The sequence below is a fragment of the Sebastes fasciatus genome, chromosome 11, assembly GCF_043250625.1.
Source record: "Sebastes fasciatus isolate fSebFas1 chromosome 11, fSebFas1.pri, whole genome shotgun sequence".
NCBI classification, from domain to species: domain Eukaryota; kingdom Metazoa; phylum Chordata; class Actinopteri; order Perciformes; family Sebastidae; genus Sebastes; species Sebastes fasciatus.
This window is the reverse complement of record NC_133805.1, coordinates 20193167-20213683: the sequence shown is the minus strand read 5'-3', so window position 1 is coordinate 20213683 and position 20517 is coordinate 20193167. Positions and strand designations below refer to the sequence as shown.

Below are 20517 nucleotides of genomic sequence, written 5' to 3'. Positions count from 1 at the left end.
AGTACTTAACCCTAAAATAACTTTAAGAATACAACAGACTGTTACATACCAGAGCCAAATTAGCCAACCCCCCCGTGGAAATATTATAGGAATTAGGGATGCACCGATACTGGATCGGATATCGGGCTGATACTGACTCTATTCAATTCAATTTGATGTTATCAAACATTAGCAAATGCTTTGTGTAGAAGTGTCGCTTTTGCACTGAATGCTTTTATGTGGTTGACCATTAAGATTAGGGATGTACCGATACCGGATCGGATATCGGGCCGATACTGACTCAAATAACTGGATCGGTTATTGGTGACAATGGGGCCAATCTATTATATTCAATTCTATGTTTATATACTATATACATTAAATACTGTAATTTTAATTCCTGTGTAAGTTTAGACCAATTTTTATTGCTGCATTAAAAAGGTTTACACATGAATTGTAATTCCTGTTCATTTGGAAGATGTTTTTACCAAGTTGCTGGTGTAGGATTTATTATTTTATTAATAAATTATGATTAAATAAATGTATATCTATGTATTTATTGGTCATTTGTGCACATTTATGCACAATGTTAATAAATAAGTTGGGGGAATTTGTGCTTTCCAGCCATCGCCTGCATGGGGAAGAAGAGACTACAAGATTTTGCTGCAGATATGCAATTTGTCATTCTGAACACTAACCACACCAGAGGAAGAGACAAACTAAGTGAGTAACTTTTCCTCTTTGCCTCAAAATCCTGTGCTGATGCATGGGGCTGAATGAGGGAATGCGTATAAGCACCAAGACCTATACCAACACAGGATGTGGAGGATTGGTCACACCTTCCCTATGCCCTGGATGGTCACCCTTTCCACCATCAGAGCTTCATTTGTGATTTGACACTATTGGAAATAGTTGTCCAGACACCACCCTTACCCGAGGGACATTCATAACACTAGGGAAGAAGAGACATTTTGTCAGCACCACTATACCAGAAAGATACAACAGGCCATTGAGAAGCTTGTCAAGCCTCAGGGAAAAGAAACAGACAATGGCGCCGCCAATGAAAATAACCACCTGGACACGACTCTCCCCTGGGGAGTCTTTCAAAACAGAAGAAGACTGCGTTACTATGAGAAGAGAGAGATGCTGTTACATAACCCTCTCCTGGGAAAATAAACAACACTGGAGAGGAACATTGGATTATCAATCTCTCCTGAGACATAGCAGGCAAACCAATACCTGTGGATCTGTGGCAGCAGGCCAATAACATTCACCTGTACCAGATCCTGCTAGTCAACTACTTTGCCAAGAACAAGAAGGGCACCTACACCAGCCTATTGCAGCACACCAATGTCTGCCTATTACATTGCCTATTATTACATGCCTATTACAACTCTGAGGAGGCACTATTCATCCACCTCCATCCCCAACATTAAGACATTACACATAACAGAAGCTTCAGTGGTGCTATTACAGAGAAAAGAGTTCTGTACTGATTATCAGCACGTTTAAAAACATCAACAGGATGTACTACTACCCACTGCCCCACATTGAAAGCACATTTACACCGCAGGCACCTGTTGGTTTAACTTCCTGGTGATCTGTTGTTGTTCTATGTGGGGCAGTGTGTGACCACCAGAATACAGCTTGAATGGGAGTTGGTGTCTACTTTACTACACAGAGTGCTTCTCATGGCAAAATGGCCTCTTGTATGATGGCTGCAGCTGGAAAACATGGAGTGAGCTGGTTATCAGTTCACTTCATGCTGATACCCTCTTCCTCCATAACAATACTCCTGTTATACTGGCCTCAGTCAGTTTGGAATAGCCATTGTCTCCTAGTTGAATACCTCATGCTGTAGTAATAAAGTCGGCTGAGTGTGGAGTAAACAATTGACTGATATGCACCCTGAGTAGAAATGGGGTCTGAGCACCATTCATCAAACATTTTTAATTGTGGGTGGAAAATCGTTTTCACGCAAATGAGGCAGTTTTATTCTACGATTTGTCTGTTTACTGCAAAACTGTCACAGTTGGAAAGTGTTCCAAATAACTTTAAGATTACCAGAAATAAACGTAAATGATGGAAAAGAAAAAAAAACTGTTAACCAGAAAACCGAGACAATACAAGACAGGTAAATATGCAAGCCTACTGCTTTGTTGTGGCTTTAGTGTGCAAAGGCGGAATTTATAGTGTGGGCGTTCACAGATAGGCTGCCCAAAATGTAGGCCTACATGTCATACATCGCCCACGCTGTCAGAGGCTACAATTCAGGTGGTTTCCCGCTCTAGTTTCACATAAACGCTTGTTTTTATCAATGAACTTCTTTTTATTATTATTATTATTATTATTATTATTATTATTATTATTATTATTATTATTATTATTATTATTATTATTAGACTAGGGCATTATTCTAACTATGTGGCTTCAATTAATTTTTTTATATGAAAATAAAAATAAAATAATATATTGGAAGTACAATATGCATATTAATATGAAAATTGTACTATTGTAATATTGTAATATCAATATTATTAATATTGTAATATTATTTTTCTTCCTCATTCTTTTTTGGTTATGTAAAAGCTTAGGTCTGATGACAGATGCTGTTTAAAGACAGATGGAAATTGTCTGGAGGTAAAGACAACTAGAACAGTATATCAGTATCACCATCAAATCTCAAAATTGAGAAGCTACAGCCCTACTGGGTAATGCAAAGGTTATTTAGACTAAAATCATTAATTTCACCAGTAGGTGGCGACAATGCCACACGACAAGATTTACAATGGTCCTGTTTATGATAAAATAAGATATTACTTTATTAGTCCCGCAGTGGGGAAATTTGCAGTGTACAGCAGCAAAGGGGATAGTGCAAAAAACAAGATGCATCAGCTAACAGAGTAAAAAAAGAGCTATACAAAGTGTTACAAAATATGAACCATATAAACAGAAGGAAGTATAAAAATAGGAGCAGTATATACAGTATTGACAATAAACAGACTATTAACAAAAATTGCACAAGTGGAAATGATATTGCACAGTGAGAATGTATGAAATTCCACCTGAAAATATCAGGTCAGTTTTTGGTGTTAATGTGATCTACTGGGAGCAGTGCTGGTTGTGGAGTCTGACAGCTACAGGAAGGAAGGACCTGCGATAGCGCTCCTTCACACACTTTGGGTGGAGCAGCCTGTCGCTGAAGGAGCTCTCCAGTGCTGAGATGGTGTCCTGCATGGGGTGGGAGTCATTCTCCATCATGGATGAAGGCTTAGCCATCATCCTCCTCTCTCCCAGATGAATTCTGTATGTCAAAAAAAAAATTTAAATCAACAATTTAGAAGAAGAAAAAACTTAATATCGTGTAATGCATTTGTGTTTTGTTGAGTTTAGACCTTTTCAGCCACAAAAAATCGGAGATCGATTAAGCGTCCTGATCCACCTGCTCTGTTATCGACTCGTCAGGCTGTTTGTAGTTTTCTGCCAGGTTTCGCTTTTGAACGCCTGTCGAGGAAATCCTGGAACTACAAACAAAGTGTCCTTCCGTCTTGTGTAGCACTTCTTTTAGGTAAGTTAACCGTTTTTACTCCATTTTCTGTTGATATTTATCGCGAATGTTGTCATCTAATGTTGTTTTACCGGGTGAAGAGTTAAGTTAACTAAGGACTAGTTTGATAAGGACTACAAGTTTGTCTTGTTGCCGAAACTTTTTTTTCGGATACGTCAGCTCGTTAGCTTAAACTACATCTTCAGTGTTGTCAACGTTACGGTCGGTTGAGTCGCCGCTTCAGTCTGCCAGTTTGCCACCTCAGCTGTATTTCACAACATAAACGTTTTAGCCACGTTGTTATAAGTGTTTCTGAGCTGTTATGTGTTGACTTGTGACTTTAACCAGGGATGGCCACCGCGCCACAGTCTTCACTTCACATGAGATCGGCTGATCTCATCAAGAAAGAGGCCCTGGACTACGGAGGGTTTGGAGAAGTTTACCTGTGCTACCATGTAACCCTCGGCCAGGTGGTGTTGAAGACCATGTTCACAGGCCCTATCTGCAACGAGTAAGTTCTCTCTCTCTGTGTGTGTGTGTGTGTGTGTGTGTGTGTCTTGTTACTGATACTGTCTGCGGGGTATTCCCCCCATGCTAACTTGAATCATGTGCCCCAGCAGCAGGACACACAGGCTGTGACTCTCCACACAACCCCAGTGAGACTGATGCCTTTCTTTATTTTCTTTATTTAACCTTTATTTAACCAGATTAAGAACCTCTTTTCCAAGGGAGACCTGGCCAAGTGGGTCAGCAGCAAGAACACAAAGTTGCAGACACATTGACACAAATAGAGATAAAATACAATTCACAAAAGCACTAACATGTGCATTAAAAGAGAACTATCTAAAGACAACTGGGGGGACAAAAAGGAACTTTTCTGGGAGTCATCTGTACAACAAGGGGGCTAAAAACAATTGCATGCCATAGAGTCTGCCTTTAAAGCCTGATTTGAAGATCTGATGTTTCTGAGAGGGTGTTAGTGATGTTTTTCTTTTTCTTTATTTAACCTTTATTTAACCAGGTTAGTCCCATTGAGATTAAGAACCTCTTTTCCAAGGGAGACCTGGCCAAGATGGTCAGCAGCAAGAACACAAAGTTGCAGACACAGACACAAATAGAGATAAAATACAACTCACAAAAGCACTAAAATGTGCATTAAAAGAGAACTATCTAAAGACAACTGGGGGGACAAAAAGGAACTTTTCTGGGAGTCAGCTGTACAACAAGGGGGCTAAAAACATTGGCATGCCATAGAGTCTGCTTCTGAAGTCTGATTTGAAGATCTGATGTTTTTGAGAGGGTGTTATGTTACATGATATTAATGAAAGAGTGATACCTGTGTAAAATGAGAGTTCAGATTTAAGAACTTCCTTATTAGCAAGAGATTTGTGTTCTTCTGAAATGCGGATGTAGGTACCAAACATCCTTTTTTTCAGATAACATGGCTCAACTTCTCTGTTTCTTCCATTTACAGCCCTTCTCCTCTGAAAAAAACATTATTCCCATTTTACTGCAGCCTTAACAAGTGATTTCGATTTCTGAATACCTATATGTCCGGCAAGAGATTTCATTTCATTTCATTTCATTTCAAAATGTATTTAGAACATGTAGAATACAAAAAAAAATAAAAATGGAAAAATAAAGAAAAAGAATGATCATACCAACAAGTGGACAGTCAGAAACAAGTAGTATTTACATACAATGAAAAGCGTAAGAAAAATAAATTGTCAACACTTGATTTACATATTCGAAAAGGAGTGAGAAGAAGTATAAACTTACTTAATCCCACCCCTTCTCCATAAGTCAATTATGAATTATTAACCAGCTTCCTTATTGAGTCATACATATACTCTAATTCAATTTTCCTAAATTTGTCTAACTCTAATTATTATTATTTATAATTATTCTAACTATAATTATTACCTTTTAATCTGTGCACCGATGGCAACACCTAAATCTCTAGTTTACTGAAGAATACTAATCCAATACAAGTGCTCTTTTTTTTCCTAAATGTAAATTCTGTATGTCACTGTGTGGAACTCATTTGAATATTTTTGTTAGTGTAAGAACATTTCTGTGGCACTAAACATTGAGCTGGTGGCACAGCTTGTCTCAATGATTGTAAATAATAACACAAATACTTGATTCTATAATGACGATGACAGAGCTGACCCGAATGCTTCGAAGCCTCAACCGTTTTCAATTCAATTCAATACTTTTATTGCCATGTCAACCCACAGTTGATTGGAATTTGTTTTCGGTGCAGTGCTCATTAAAAACAGACAAAAGACAAAAGCACACACATATAAAAAAAACATAGTGTACATAGGAGACAACCACCTACATTTATACAATCATTCAGACCAATAAAATCCTGAAATGCTAAAAATACTGTGAAGAGCCTTGTGCTATTGCAACTTCCCCTAAAGTGTCTAGTGCAAAGGTTGCGTTGCCATAGTAATCGAGCTCCAAATCAGTATTCGAATGCTTAGTTATTTTTTTTTTATGTGTACGTATGTTATAATAATGTATAAATCCCAAAATAGCCCATGAAATGAGGAATAATCCACAATTAATATTCAACATTCATTATTATTATTTATTCTCAGATGGATATCGCTGTTGTGTGTAGAAGTGCATGTGCGTACAGTAGTGCGGCATCTGCACTGTCCCGGGCACTGAAACGGGGGAGATGGAGACAGACAGACAGAAGAACATGTCATCCTGCTGCGCCGTGAAGCGAAGCCTTCGAATCCCAAAAAATAGTATTCGGGACAGCGCTAATCGATGACAAAGACATTGTATTTAATGTGGATCAGTCACATTGTGACTGGGATCTGATCCGCTTAAAAAAAAAAGTAGTATTTGATCGGTGCATCCCGCTACGTCCTGCTCCAAAGCCCACGACTCAACAAGACGCAAGTTATGCCCCTTGTCTGGCAGATATCCGGTTCTCACTATTTCTTACTATATTTTCCAGGGAGAATAAAAGGTCACTGCTGGAGGAGGGGAACATCATGGCAAGCCTGAACCATGAGCGGGTGGTCAAGTTGCTGGGCGTGATCATGGAAGATAGAGACTGCTCGCTGGTCATGGAACTCCTCCCCAGAGGCAACCTGTCGGCCATGCTGGAGACGGTCAGCAGGTTTTCAGAACTATAACTCACAGTAGTTCCTCTAGATTTCATCCATAGTTTGCAGCCTGAAATAACTCATTGACATATTTATATGAATGGACGGATTAATACACTAAATTCTTCCCCAGGTCAATGTGCCAATATCCATCAAGGGCAGAATCATCTTAGAGATTTTGGAAGGGATGGTGTACCTCACAGAGAGCCACGTCATACACAAGGACATCAAGCCAGGAAACATTTTAGTGGACAAGGATTTTCACATCAAGGTATAATACACATTGAGGCCCATGATATATTTGTGATTCTGACAGCAAGCATGTACAGTCGTGGTAATCAAAGTATTCTTTTTCTCCTCTGTGTTTTCTAGATTGCAGACCTTGGCCTGGCCACCTGCCTGACGTGGAGCAAGCTCACAAAGAAAGAGTCTCGCAGGAGGAGTCGTTTAGAGCGATCAGCAGAGGCGATAGGTGCCGGCACACTGAACTACATGGCCCCTGAGCACCTGGAGAGTATACATACAGTGTCCACTGAGAAGTCTGATGTCTACAGCTTTGCAATCGTGGTTTGGGTCATCCTCACAGGGGAAGAGCCATATGCAAGTGAGTTGGGATTCCAAAACATGCTCGAGTCCTAATAATAAGACACATTTTACCCATGAATAATTAAACGTTGAGGCACTCTTTTAAAATAACAGCTGACTGGTTTATTGTCTGATTTACTGAGACTAAACAGGTCATGGTTCATACTTTCAAACTACATTAGGAAAACGTCATGCAGACACGTGTCTTTTTTTATGTCCAGATGCAAGAAGTGAAGAACACATCAGCCAGTGTGTCCGGAACGGTGACCGACCTGCAGAGAACCTTATTCCAGATGCCACGCCTGCAGAGATGGTTCAGCTTATGAAGAGGTGCTGGGATCACAATCCACTGCAACGGCCAACATTTGAAGGTGCGCTTTGTGTGTGTGTGTGTGTATTTAAAACATTATCGTACACGGTCTAATGTGGATCAGTGGAATATGATAGTCTAATGTGATCAGACACAATGAAAATAACAGTGAAATCTTTCATTGTTGTCTATTTTATAGAATTTCAAGGCTTGATTTTATTGTAATATTTTCATGTCTGTTACTCAGCAGCTAATATGCACTTTTTAAGATGAATATTATCATATTGTTATAACATTGATATAGGGCTGAGCGATTTTGAAAAAATATCTATTCGCAATTATTTTGACTGATATTGCAATTGCAATATGATTTGTGATATTAGAGGGAATTATCATTTTTTACACTGTTATTCTAATTTTCATTGAAAAACATTAAAATGATTATGGTGTGATTTTTGCGAGGATCTCTACCAAACAAAGATGTTCTTAAGTCTGTAGAATATGATGTGTAAACCAGGACATCTGTGCAGCACCACAATATTTAATTTAAAATGGTATTTTGACACATTTTTCATCTTTAACAAATATTGCGATTTCCTCTTCATCCTGCGATTTGAAAATTGCAGTAAGCCATATTGCGATTTTGATAAAAATTTATTAATTTTGCAGCCCGACGTTGATACACACACAGGAAGTTCTTAACATTTTCTGATGCTAGGAACATTTTCAACAGGGTTTTGTTTTTTCTCTCAGCTGTTTTTGAGTTTCAGTCAGTGTGTTGTTCAGGCATATAGTATATAAACTTGAATTACAAGCTAAGTCATTTGAACCCTTTCAGTATATTATGCGGCTCCTCTTCTCATCCTGTCCTTCCTTTTCCCTTTTCTTGCAGAGGGCTACAACTTCTTCTTTCCTTTCTACATGGAAAAGCTCGAACCACTCGTAGAGGAAGATCTACTTGTCTTGAGGGTAAATATATTCTCTTTAGGAGGATTTGATGTGGTAACACTAAGCAGTAGATATGAAGTTACAATAAAAAAAACAAATCTGAGTATTTCATATCATAATTCTCTATGTGTTTTTTTATGCAGAAATTATATGAAGGCCCAGAGGAACTTGTTGAGAAGATGAAATCTTTATCAATGACCCAGTCAGGATGTTTTTCAGCAGGTGAGCACTGATGGTAATCTTGATGGCATGAATATATTGTACACACTCTAATGTTGGGGGCTGTATTACATTCAGGGTTCTAAATGCTCAGAAAATTAGAGAAATTGTTGAAAAGACTTGAGTAACTTTATTGCTTTATTTTGCAGATTGCCCAGCTCCTTTGGTGAGCTCAGACAGAAGTGTACCTGGGCCAGTTGAAGCCAGCATTGAGGACCTGCATGGCATCCAATATGAGCCACCTGTGGAGTCAATTCAGATTGATGCAAAGGGCGTCAGCAGTCCTTCACCTTTGGAGGAGAAACTGGGCCGGGAGCTTCAGTACCACAAATGTGGTAGCTATACCAGCGAGAACCAGCCGGCCGCTGCCAACTGCTACAATCGCAACAACTCAAATCCTTGCCTGCCAAACCACATCAGCCCTTCAGATTACGCTATCAGGCAACCAGAACCAGACAGACCCTCCTATGCGTCCTCTGTCCATTCCTGGACAAAAGCTGAGCCGGTGCAGCCCACAAGCCATGAAGAGGCTTGGAATCGCCCTACTGCTGGTCTCTATGATTCCATGAACTCTTCCATAGGTACTCCATCCCACTTACCAATGTCTGCCAGCAGCCCGTCTCTATCAAAATATAACCAGCAACATCCACATTCCCACTATGACCGGCAGCAGTCCTGGCCAGCTTATCCAGTGTCTGATACATATGCTCCTGACATCAGTCCTGGGCGCCTCCTGGACCATTCCAAGAGCTGCTCACAACAAGATCCAGGTACGTACACAAACATGTCTTTTTGGTGAAGCATTTCTTCATTAAATTCTAGATCTAGATTCCTGGAGAGGCATGGAGAGACTGTGTTTACGGTATGTGTTCTTGCTTTGTGCTTGTTCCAGGATCTCTTTTCATTCAGAATGCCAGCGGGATCCAGATTGGGAGCAACAACACGATGAGTATCAGAAGTTACGACTCCACCAATAGTTCAATATCTCAACCTTCTAGCGTCTCAGCTAGCTCTCCCATCAAAGACGGCATTCTGAAATATGGTAAACCATAACAACATTTCTTTCATGCAGTTTGTCTGTACACTTTTGTGTTGTTGCCCAGTTTGCAAACATGATTGTTTTGTTATTAGAGCTGCAACTAACAATTATTTGAATGATCGATTGATCTGCAGATTATTTTTTTGATTAATTGTTTTTGCAGTAAAATGTCACAAATAGTGAAAAATGCCCAGATCCCGAGGTGAAAGCTTCAAATTTCTTGCTTTCAAATCCAATTAACAATTATATAAGACAAAGAAAAGTGTAAAATCCTCACACTGGAGAAGCTGAAATCAGAGAATGAAATAATGACTAAAACAAACAAATGATTTTTAAAATAGTTGCAAGTTACTTTTTGTCCATCAACTAATCGGTTAGTCCACACGCTCTAGTAGTTATTTATAAGCAGTGTCACGTTCTAAATAAATAATGCAGTGTGCAACTTTGGGTGGCAGGTTAGATGAGCTGTGCAGACAAAACAGTATTTTCTAGTTCAGAAATCAGAGTTAAACTTGAAAGAAGTTAATAGTTGCCCTAACAGATTTATCTGTCGTGTCATTCAGAGGACCATGCTGTGACCGAGGAGCACCTGGATCTGCTGAGGGACAACATCGGAGCCAAATGGAAGCGTTGTGCGCGGCGACTGGGTCTGACCAGTGTGGAAATAGAGACCATTGAGCACGACTTTTACCGCGATGGCCTGCCAGAGATGGTGCACCAGATGCTGGATCGTTGGAAAATGAAGGAGGGAAGTATCGGCTGCACAATTGGGAAGCTTTGTCGTGCTCTGGAGGGCAACATTAAGGTAGATGTCATCCAGAAAATATTGGACGCCTGCGGTTCTTCCTCTTTGATCTGATAAACTTTCTACCTCATTCCCTCTAAATGACTTTCTGCCTATGATGGTCACGTTTTCTGAACTGTTTGCAACATTTTAAGGTCCCCCTTTCAACCCAAAGCCAAAAAAACAGGTTTGAAATATCATCTCTGTCGCCGTTGAATACAATGAGTAGGATGTTGTGACTCAAAGCATTGAAAAAGGCATACAGGAAACTCAACAGCTCAACACAACTGTATCTTTCCTGAAAAATTCCCATTGTTACTCATAATAACCAGCTGCACGGTGGTGCAGTGGTTAGCACTGGCGCCTCACAGCTAGAGGGTTGCAGGTTCGAATCCGGCTTGGGACCCTTCTGTGTGGAGTTTGCATGTTCTCCCCGTGTTAGCGTGGGTTTTCTCCGGGTACTCCGGTTTCCTCCCACAGTCCAAAGACATGCAGGTTAGGTTAATTGTGGACTCTAAATTGCCCGTAGGTGTGAATGTGAGCGTGAATGGTTGTCTGTCTCTGTGTCAGCCCTGCGATGGACTGGCGACCTGTCCAGGGTGTACCCTGCCTTCGCCCAATGTCGGCTGGGATCGGCTCCAGCCCCCCCGCGACCCCTAACGGGATAAGCGGTTGCAGATGGATGGACTCATAATAACCACAGAGCTCGCTGTCAACCATTTTCACTTTCTGGGATAAAATCATCTGGACTTTTATTGTGACAGTTTAAAAGCTCTGAGTGCGTTTTCAAATGATTGCACGACTTTTTCTACCAAACGCATTATGAGCATTATAAACAAACATAATCCGGGTGCAGGTTTGTCTTATCATGGAATTTAAAAATCATTGTTTATTTTGTTGCATTTTGTATTTACTATAAAGTAATAATGGTATAAATGATTAGTCTTTCTTATCCGTGTGCCAGATGATAATGTTGTAGTTGAATTATTACAGAAGTAATATTTTTAATACGAACAGTGTCAAGTATGTTTATTCAGAAATTGCTCTCTGAATGATTGTGTTAAGGAAAAGCCATTGAGTTACTGTAGCTTTAAATGAATAATGAACTCATATTCTGGGACAATCAAACGGTGTGTGGTAAACATTTATTCCAGCCCAACACAAACATAAAGACTCCAATCACAGAACAGGTAAGGCCAATGAGTCTGTAAGACGCTTAAAAACATAGGACAGAGACCTTAGTGCAGTATTCCACTAATACATGTGTATTATTGTTGTCATCCATGTGTCCAGTGGGGATCAGTAGACAATATATTCATGAGTAAATTGACTCAATTTGTCTCCTTTAATGTGAGAGCTGCTGTAGATTATGTGCTCCCGTTTCCACAAATTATGGTAAAGGTGCATGAATTACCAATGAGCCACTTGTTTGAGTGTTCAGTGTATGAGTTTACTGTAATGACATCAGATTGTCTTTAAACTGATGAGCTGCTGTGCTGTACTACTACTTCATCAAGCATTTTGGATTACAAGATACGTTTCTCACCATCCAAAGATTAGATTGTCTTGGAGATGTGTTCATGTCTTGTTTTTGTTTCATTACAAAATTCATTTTAAATTTGTGTACCAGGTCTAACAGTTTCAATGTAGTTCTCACTACATAATAGTAGTGCAGCAGTACAATCACCCTGTTTGCTCTCCACGTTTCCACAAGCCTTACCAAAACCGGACCTTTTTTTAAATCTGTTTTGATATTCTGAATAAACTTTGTATGTTTCAAAAATTCCAAAACAAGTGTGTTTCATAGATTGCACTACATAACTGGTATTGTTTCTAGTTTAGTATTTCCTTTGGATCTTATTGGTTATCTCCTGCAACTTGTTAATTTATATTAATATAATGAAAACATCTACACGGCTGTCACTTCTAAACGTTTGAGATTAGACATCAACTATATCCAGACTGTAGCTGTATCCCAATTCCAGAGGGCATGCTAAATCAAAGCTATTGAGAATGTAGTTGGAAAGTATACTCCAAAAGTGTCTGACTTTGCTCTTAATGGACACGATTCTCCCACAATGCAATGCAGAAAGGCTTATTGGTGGAGAGAAAATTCAAACAAATTAACCCCAAAAAATAACAACTGAACTTTGAAGTCATTTTTATGTCTTGATGTATTTGTGAGGATTAGTGGGCAGATATAGTCAGAAGTTGCTGTGTGATTAACATATTGTATTATTTATTGTTAGTATAAAACTGTTAAGTAAGTTGATATTTTTGTACGCTAACTGCAAAGACAATATACTAAGATAGTTATTATATAGTATTTGCAGTATGGAATTGGGACACACTGAATATCACGTCACTCAAAAGCACATTTCCCTTCATGTCCCAGTAAAAACACAGAGACAATGATGACATTAAAACCCCAAATTAGACTCTAAAAAGCTCTCCATATAATAACTAAGACTATAGTCAGAATACAGGCATTTTTTTTTTTACATGACAGTATATTGTAGAATGTGGATACTTTTTCCTGAGCATTAGAGTTTAAACAGTTTGTCCAGATTATCTGCTTTAACTTCCTCGAATACACCTGACAGGAAGACTAATTTTCCCTTTTACTGTTGTCATTAAAAAATAACTCCCGTTTAATGGATTACAGATGTGATGATAGTGTGACAGCCACTGTTGTTCTTTTTCACCTGCTGAGTTTAATAATCTCTCAACTAAACACAAGAAAATTAATCCTTCCATGCTATGAATAATTATTGATAAAATCCTTGAATACAACTGTGAACAGGCTTTCTAGTTTCTTAACAGTAATAACATCCATGTTCTATCAGATTCAGGGATACTGTTAAAATGGCAACCCCATTTATTGACAGATAAAATCATATACGTACTTTTGTTAATCGAAAGCAGCACGCCTTGCAAAGAAAAATGATCTACAACATGACAAGTAATTAAGAAACTGGTAAAGCAACAATATCCTAATTAGAATAGATGAAACAGCAGGAGGCTCATGGGATAAACTGAGATTTGATCCTGAGTGATTACCTGAAACCCATTCCAGTCATGTTTACTTTACACAATGGATTTACACACAATAATTACAGACAACATGAACTTGATAGTCTTTCTCCACTAATTAATTTATCTACAGCTGCATATTTGGATGGGATAGTTTGTTTGTTTCTCTTCCCTTTCCCTCTATTGTAGTGATGTGAATATATACAATATCATTAGGCAGTCAACTATAGAAATATTCCATTTTCATTGTACACATATAAAGAATGACTTGGAGTTAGATAGACAATATTGTGCAGTGCATAATAGTGGTATTATGCAGCAGTGTTATGTAACTTCTACACAGTGTGTACATAGATAATTGATAAAGCACCATAAACTATATACCTGCATTTGTCGTGTAAACAACACTCGGGTTGGCATAGTAAAGAAGTGTTTTGAAATGAGATGGCTCTCAGTTCTCACATAGACATACTGGTATGTTGCTGTAATAATTAACCAGAAGAGAGTCCTGACCATGGAATTCACCAAATGCATGTTATACAGCATACGTCTTTCACAACAAAGCCATGATCCAGGATAAACCTGTGTGAAACGGTGAGACTCAAGACACTCCAGTATAGTAACTATGAACATTAGTCATATTCCCACTGTTCCCAGCTAATTCCCTGATTCCCTGAGGGCTAACCCAGGTTTTACTATGATAATGCCAGCAGCAAATGAGTCAGTGGTGTGTTCGAAATCGCATAGTAACGTACTGCATACTACATTCTACAAATCTGTATGTACTGCTTACTGCCTAAATTAACCATATGCCATTACCATGAAGTATACTCGAGCTATATGTCTGCATCACATGACCGAATAGATCACCAGTAGAGCTTCAAGGAATGTTTTAGGCAGTACAATATCGATTTAGGTAGAAGATGAAGATGCTGCAACACCTAAAAACCAGCCTGTAGGGGATTGAATACTTTCATATCTGAATCTGAACTAGAGCTTAACGACTGGCACTTTTTTGACAATTTTGATTAGGAAATAAATAGATTGGAAAACTCCCAAACCTATCCATCTTAAGCCGCGTAGCCCTGGCACAATGATTTAGAAACCAGTTTGACTCAAACAGCAATACACTGCCCAAGCCAAAAACAACATTTCAGAGATGTATTAAATGCAAATATTACAAAGGCGACATAATAAGATTGTTATTTATGAGTTGCAAATTAAATACCCTTCAAATTATAGCTGTCTGCAGTGAACCTAAAAGCTATTCAGTCATATTAGCCAAATAAAAGCACAGTGAGTAACAAAAGATTAGTAAGTTATATGGCTTCTGTCCAAACACTCAAGGAGCATATGGTATATTGCTGAGCAAGATTTCCTGAAAATATAAATTAAGTAATTCCACACCTGAAAGAACGTAACCTGCAAAATATGTCCAGAGATTATCTGTAAACAAATATCAGGGCCAAGCCACTTTTGCATGCCCTGGAACCATCTCTAAATTAATATGGAAGTTGTCTATTTCTGAAGTCCTTTTTGCACACATGATGGCAAGCAGAGATTTCTTGTGGCACACACGTTGAGTGTTCTTCTTATGTGATGGGGGAACTGGAGTGTCTTGATCCTTAGATGGGTCTCTGTTGGCAGCAGGGTTAGTGATGACGCACATTTGAGGGTAGTGTCTGAAGCGTTCGAAAGCATCCTTGCACTTCTCACAGCTGTGGTCCTTTAATGCCACCATAGGAGGTTGAGCACACGAGTTGGATGAAAGGAATTGGTTGGTCTGTCTGTGGATTGAGGGAAGTCTGACCCTAAACTCTGGGTTGGAGCAGCATTTAGCCGGTCCCTTGGAGCAGCGGCAGCCCTGCAGACAGGAGTGACATAGAGTACCCAGGTCCCTGCGCAACACCCTGCGGATGTTCGGCCTCAGCATTAGGTAGATGATGGGGTTGTAGATGGTGGAGGACTTGGCAAACATGGCTGGCAAGGCAAATGCCAGAGGGGGGATGTTCTTAATGTGTCCAAAGGCAGCCCACATGGACACCACAGCGTATGGACTCCATGCCGCAAAGAAACCGATGCAGACAGCAACACTTAGCTTGCAGGAAAAAGATGACAGTAGAGAATTATTGATATCATTTAAAAAAAAAAAAAAAAATACATACTTTTAAAAAACAGCTTTTGGTACTTTTCACAGAACAGTGTATTTAGAGTGTAAGTCTGGTGTTAATCTATATGTTTCTTATTGTCAACAAATCCCATGAAAAAAACAAAACCACCAATGCGTTAGTACGTCTGAGATATTTGGTGTCAATAAGAAAATTATAGAATATCACCAGATTTATCCTGTAAAAGCAAAATATAAAATATAAACTGATTGTGTGGCTGACTGAATTTGATAATTTTTTTTTAGCCTTTTTTATTATGAATCAGAGTTATTCTTAGGGAGGGCATACTGTATGATGATGATGATTATCAGCAAAGGCAGCAGTAGCTTTTCATCCATCACAGTACAACCAGAGCCAATTCCTGCTAATGAGAAGCTCCATCACTGGAGGATCTATTCAGGTCACTGCCAATTTCTGTGAAGAGAGTGAAAAATTCTCTAGAGAACTCTTGTCTCCAAGGAGGAGCTTTGATATTTTACCCCCAGATCCCCAGACGCTATACCGGAGAGCGTAAAAGCACATATGAGCCAAGTGGTACCTTTGGCATGATTGAAGTAATAATTTATGTTTATTAGACTTCCCTCTTACCTTAACAATAATTGTCTGGATGCTGCTCATGTGTGTCTGCCTCGACGCATGATGCTCCATATTCTTGCGGGATGCCTGCACCGTGACCAGAATGCCCGTGTAGGATGCCACGATAACGCAGCATGGAAGGATGTAGCAGAAGATGAACAGTGCCACAGTGTAGGAGCGTGCTGTAGAGTGCTGATTGGACAGGCGCCAGTCAATGCAACAGGCGGTGCCATAAGGCTCTGGTCCATATTTCCCCCAGTTGGCCAGCGGGGAGCAGGCAAACAACAGGGCATAGGCCCAAGCACAGGCAATGAGCAGACGGCCGTGAACCGAGTTAAACCTGTTCCCTGTGAAAACACATTAGGTTCATATTTTATTATCCATGAAGTTCTGGCTCAACTATTGAAAATGATGCTATACATATCTTTAGGTTGTTTGATAACCCTGGTTCTGCACGCATGTTCTCAGAAGCATCTAAAGGCAAAAGTGTTTAAATAGCTACCGTCCTAGAAGGGAAGATGCGCTAATCGTTCAAATGGGAATTACGCTGCATACTTTCGGACAGTCTCTCCTGGAAGGCATTTATGGTGTTAACCTCTTTTATAGCCTATACTGATGAAAAGTGATGCAAGTAGTTGCGTGAAGAACTTAAAAATGAGAGTTTGAGGGAGAGGTTGAGATCCTGCATACTTTCTCCACTTGGTCAATTACTGCGTGAAGTTGGCGTGCTTGGCGGGCATAATGGTCACCAGAGTTTTCAACTGTGACCTGGGCATGTTCCAGCCAGAGGCAAGAGCACACCTGGTGTATTTTTGGTCAGAGATTTGTCAATGCCGTTTCAGAGACTAGTGCCAGAATCTCTCTTCTTCCATGGTGACAGGCAGCTTGGCAGTTGTATCCATTTGGCTGGAGTGCTGTAGGAACATAAGGTAATCTTCTGGATTGATAATTGTCAAGCTATGGCTCAGGTAGAGCATGACCAGGTCTCTAGGCTGCAGCAACAGGAGAAAGATAAGGCCTCTGAAGCAAGAAAAGGTGACCACAGTGTACCACATAAGTTATGTTGTACCAAGTGCTTATAATTGAGAGTTCTGTATAGAACCCCTATTGTGAAACACAATTTCTTGATGTCAAATATAAGGCCCCATTGCACTGCCTTAGCCAACATCACAAGTAATACGTATTGAGTGCAGCCTCTGGCCTTGTCAGTCATCAAAGAACGGCTAATGTACAGTGCTAGATAAATCAACAATCAGCCACTTAGGGTTGAGCTAAAAAATGGTTTAGTTGAAGACTTACCATAGAGCGGATAACATACTTTCACAAAGCACACCATGCTTAGCAGGGTTAGAGTGGTCAGACTGCAGATGCCAAACAACATGCCACAAAAGGCATATAGGGAGCACACCGTTTTCCCATACAGCCACCTGTGTGGGAGGTTATAAGAGAACAAAGCAAAGACACAGAAGAAAAGATCAATGAAGGAGAGGGTGAGAGGGAAAGGATGAGAATTATAGCATGAGCATGACATTCCATATCTGTGAACTCACAGGCAATCATACAGCTAACCAACCATATAGGCCTATATGTATAGTTAAATGAAGCATGAAAAATGAAAGGGAGTGATTTAACAGCGTTACCTACAGTATAGAAAATCTTCCCTATACTGTAGCACATGTGTTTCACATGGATGTATCTCTGGTGGTGAGAACAACCTCGCTGTCTTTGTTCCTTTGTTTTGATGCCTGTATACAGTAGTTGCTATACATAATACCTGTGGTAGAAGCTTGAAGTTATCGCCATGGGGTAGAGGGACAGAGTCAGGCCCAAGTCACTAATGGCTAGGTTGATGATGAAGTACTCGGCTGGTTTCAGGAGGTGCTTTTTCTTGTAGGAGACGTACAGCAGTGTGCTGTTGCCAAACAGTGAACATAGTCCTGCAGAACAGACCAAATGTTGTGAGTGCTGATTGTGTGCCACAAGACTGATCTGCTAATGTCAAGAAATATGTTTTTCACCAAAATGTTTTAGGGTATTCCATCTAAACTATAACAAATAGGCTGGTAGGCTTAATACCAGTCTCTTTCGATTAGTATGGGTGTAAATTTTTTAAGTATTTATTATTTTGTTTGATTTAAAGTGGCAGTAGGCAGAATGTTTTTGGCATCATTGGGCAAAAATTTCATAATAACCTTTCAGCATATTGTAATTAAAGTGTTCTGAGAGAAAACTAGATTTCAGCACCTCCTCATGGCTCTGTTTTCAGGCTTTAGAAAATCTAGCCCGTGACGGGAGACTTTGGCCAATCACAGGTCATTTCAATCAAACGGTCAAACTAGGCATCGCTGATCAATATGAAATGTTTCTGAAAACATTTGAGGTGAGAAATAGGCATTACAGTAACACAATATTGATTAATATTTGATTCAATAGGGGCCTAATATGCCCGTTGAAAAAGTGAAAGTGAAACTTAAAAGCAACACGTTCTAACATGTTATAAAACTGAAGGAAACATTACATTTTGAACACTTTGAACACACTCTTTAGCTTTAGGCAACAAAATTACAACTTCTTTATGTTTAGGCAACAAAAACACCTAGTTAAGTTTAGAGAAAAACATTGTGTTTTGGCTTAAGAGAAAAAGTTAAAACCTTAAAGCTTGTAAACACAAAGACTACTGCATATTGTTGGTTTCAACAATGCAACTAACGATTATTTTCATTGTCGATTAACCTGTCGATTATTTTCTTGATTTATCGATTACTTGTTTGGTTTATAAAATGTCAGAAAATGGTGAAAAATGTCGATCATTGTTTCCCAAAGCCCAGGATGACGTCCTCAAATATCTTGTTTTGTCCACAATTTAAAGATATTCAGTTTACTGTCATAGAGGAGTAAAGAAACCAGAGAATTTTGACTTTTTTTTTCTTAAAAAATTACTCAAACCAATTAATTAATTACCAAAAATAGTTGGCAATTAATTTAATAGTTGACAACTAATCGATAACTGACTAATCATTGCAGCTCTAGTTTCAACTTCACAAGTTACATTTCTTTATTGATCATAGACTCCAACAGCAGCAGAAACACACCCACATTGGCATACAATTCCACCACGCTGAATATTTATTTAAAGCCACATGAGCAGTATAATTTAATCCCACAGAGGATTGAAAGCACAGCAAGAAATAATCCATGTGGTTTCCTTCTAAAAGTGTGCAGCCTACGACTATCATTAAATGTAAGGATGCTCGAGTAATGCTGCCAAGATCAGAGACTGAGTTGAAAGTTAACTTGGGCAGCATTTTTTTTTTCCAGTACACGGCCCAGCCACACAATTCATAATCAAAGGCTGTTTACATTGTTGTGTTAGAAGAACAGATAAAACATGAAAAGTTGCAACACTGGCTGCCTCACTGGGTCTGTATATTGATATGGGCACGTCTGAGGAAGCAGGTGTAGAATTCATACATAAATAGAGTAAATAGAGATAGAAGTGATCCATATACATAGTATATACAGTATATATATATATATATATGGTTGGAAGTGGGATGCATATCACTTAGTAACACAGTTAGTACACAAAATAAACATGCGTCCAAGGCTTCACAGTGTGCTGTCTTGCTTCACGCTGTTACTCATTTCAGCCTGAGCAGAATGAGTAGAAAACTCATTGACAGCATTATTAGTGTTATTATCTTTTTATTGTCTGTTAAGGAATAAAAAAAATGGGTTTAAATTTCTGTAGACTTTACTCACCAAAAACAGAGTAGACGACAGCCACAGTTATATCCAGTGGCACAGGTATGTTGGAGTGGAAGGCAATGTCTTCATCTAACAGCCCCATCTGAAAACTGATCAGAGTTTTTCAAGAGCAATGTTGAGGGATGGTCTCTATATTAGCTTTTAATCTGTGTATTTAAAGTCATCACAAGCAGGATGTAAAAATGTCAGGCTTTAGGCTTTGTAGTTTTATGCTTTAACCCTCTGAGACCCGTTTTTGTTTTTTTAGGGGGGTACAGGGGGTCTTTAGGGGGAGATAGCAGATCAGCAGTAGATGCCATATAGAAGTGGTGTACATCATCTGAAAGCTGGGAACCTGGAGATTAATTTGAGATGCAGCTCAGCACTGTGTGTCAAGTTGTTCTAGTCATAAATCAGAAATAAACATGAATTAATTAATTAATTAATTAAT

The 20517-nt window shown here is 39.2% G+C and overlaps 2 protein-coding genes across 5 annotated transcripts; one reads left to right on the top strand and one right to left on the bottom strand.

Moving 5' to 3' along the window:
- Positions 1 to 3423: 3423 nt before the first annotated feature.
- ripk1l (receptor (TNFRSF)-interacting serine-threonine kinase 1, like) lies at positions 3424 to 12333 on the top strand. 4 transcript variants are annotated; one of them, XM_074651435.1, is made up of 12 exons: positions 3424 to 3547; positions 3875 to 4037; positions 6507 to 6663; positions 6791 to 6928; positions 7030 to 7261; positions 7464 to 7613; positions 8445 to 8521; positions 8644 to 8722; positions 8869 to 9489; positions 9612 to 9761; positions 10322 to 10831; positions 11221 to 12333. In XM_074651435.1, the coding sequence occupies exons 2-11, from the start codon at positions 3877 to 3879 to the stop codon at positions 10615 to 10617; spliced, it is 2061 nt and encodes a 686-aa protein (XP_074507536.1). In that variant the 5' UTR covers positions 3424 to 3547; positions 3875 to 3876; the 3' UTR covers positions 10618 to 10831; positions 11221 to 12333. The 4 variants fall into 4 exon arrangements, with proteins under 4 accessions (XP_074507536.1, XP_074507535.1, XP_074507537.1 ...); XM_074651434.1 differs by having other exon boundaries at positions 10322 to 10881; positions 11246 to 12333; XM_074651436.1 differs by having other exon boundaries at positions 3546 to 3748; positions 10322 to 10856.
- Positions 12334 to 15034: 2701 nt separating this feature from the next.
- opn7a (opsin 7, group member a) lies at positions 15035 to 20169 on the bottom strand. Its single transcript, XM_074651001.1, has 5 exons — positions 20082 to 20169; positions 18094 to 18256; positions 17619 to 17746; positions 16332 to 16666; positions 15035 to 15673 (listed from the first exon to the last, which is right to left on the bottom strand). The coding sequence occupies exons 1-5, from the start codon at positions 20167 to 20169 to the stop codon at positions 15035 to 15037; spliced, it is 1353 nt and encodes a 450-aa protein (XP_074507102.1).
- Between the last annotated feature and the right edge of the window lie 348 nt (positions 20170 to 20517).

What these genes read in the sequence shown, in the direction of transcription:
- ripk1l (XM_074651435.1), top strand. Translation starts at nt 3,877, where the DNA reads ATGGCCACCGCGCCACAGTCTTCACTTCACATGAGATCGGCTGATCTC. An exon ending in AGGGGAAGAGCCATATGCAA is followed by an intron (nt 7,262 to 7,463) that starts GTGAGTTGGGAT and finishes TTTTATGTCCAG; the next exon opens with ATGCAAGAAGTGAAGAACAC. An exon ending in AAGATCTACTTGTCTTGAGG is followed by an intron (nt 8,522 to 8,643) that starts GTAAATATATTC and finishes TTTTTTATGCAG; the next exon opens with AAATTATATGAAGGCCCAGA.
- opn7a (XM_074651001.1), bottom strand. Translation starts at nt 20,169, where the DNA reads ATGGGGCTGTTAGATGAAGACATTGCCTTCCACTCCAACATACCTGTG. An exon ending in ACTTCAAGCTTCTACCACAG is followed by an intron (nt 17,747 to 18,093) that starts GTATTATGTATA and finishes CCTCCCACACAG; the next exon opens with GTGGCTGTATGGGAAAACGG. An exon ending in AGTATGTTATCCGCTCTATG is followed by an intron (nt 16,667 to 17,618) that starts GTAAGTCTTCAA and finishes GTGTTTTCACAG; the next exon opens with GGAACAGGTTTAACTCGGTT.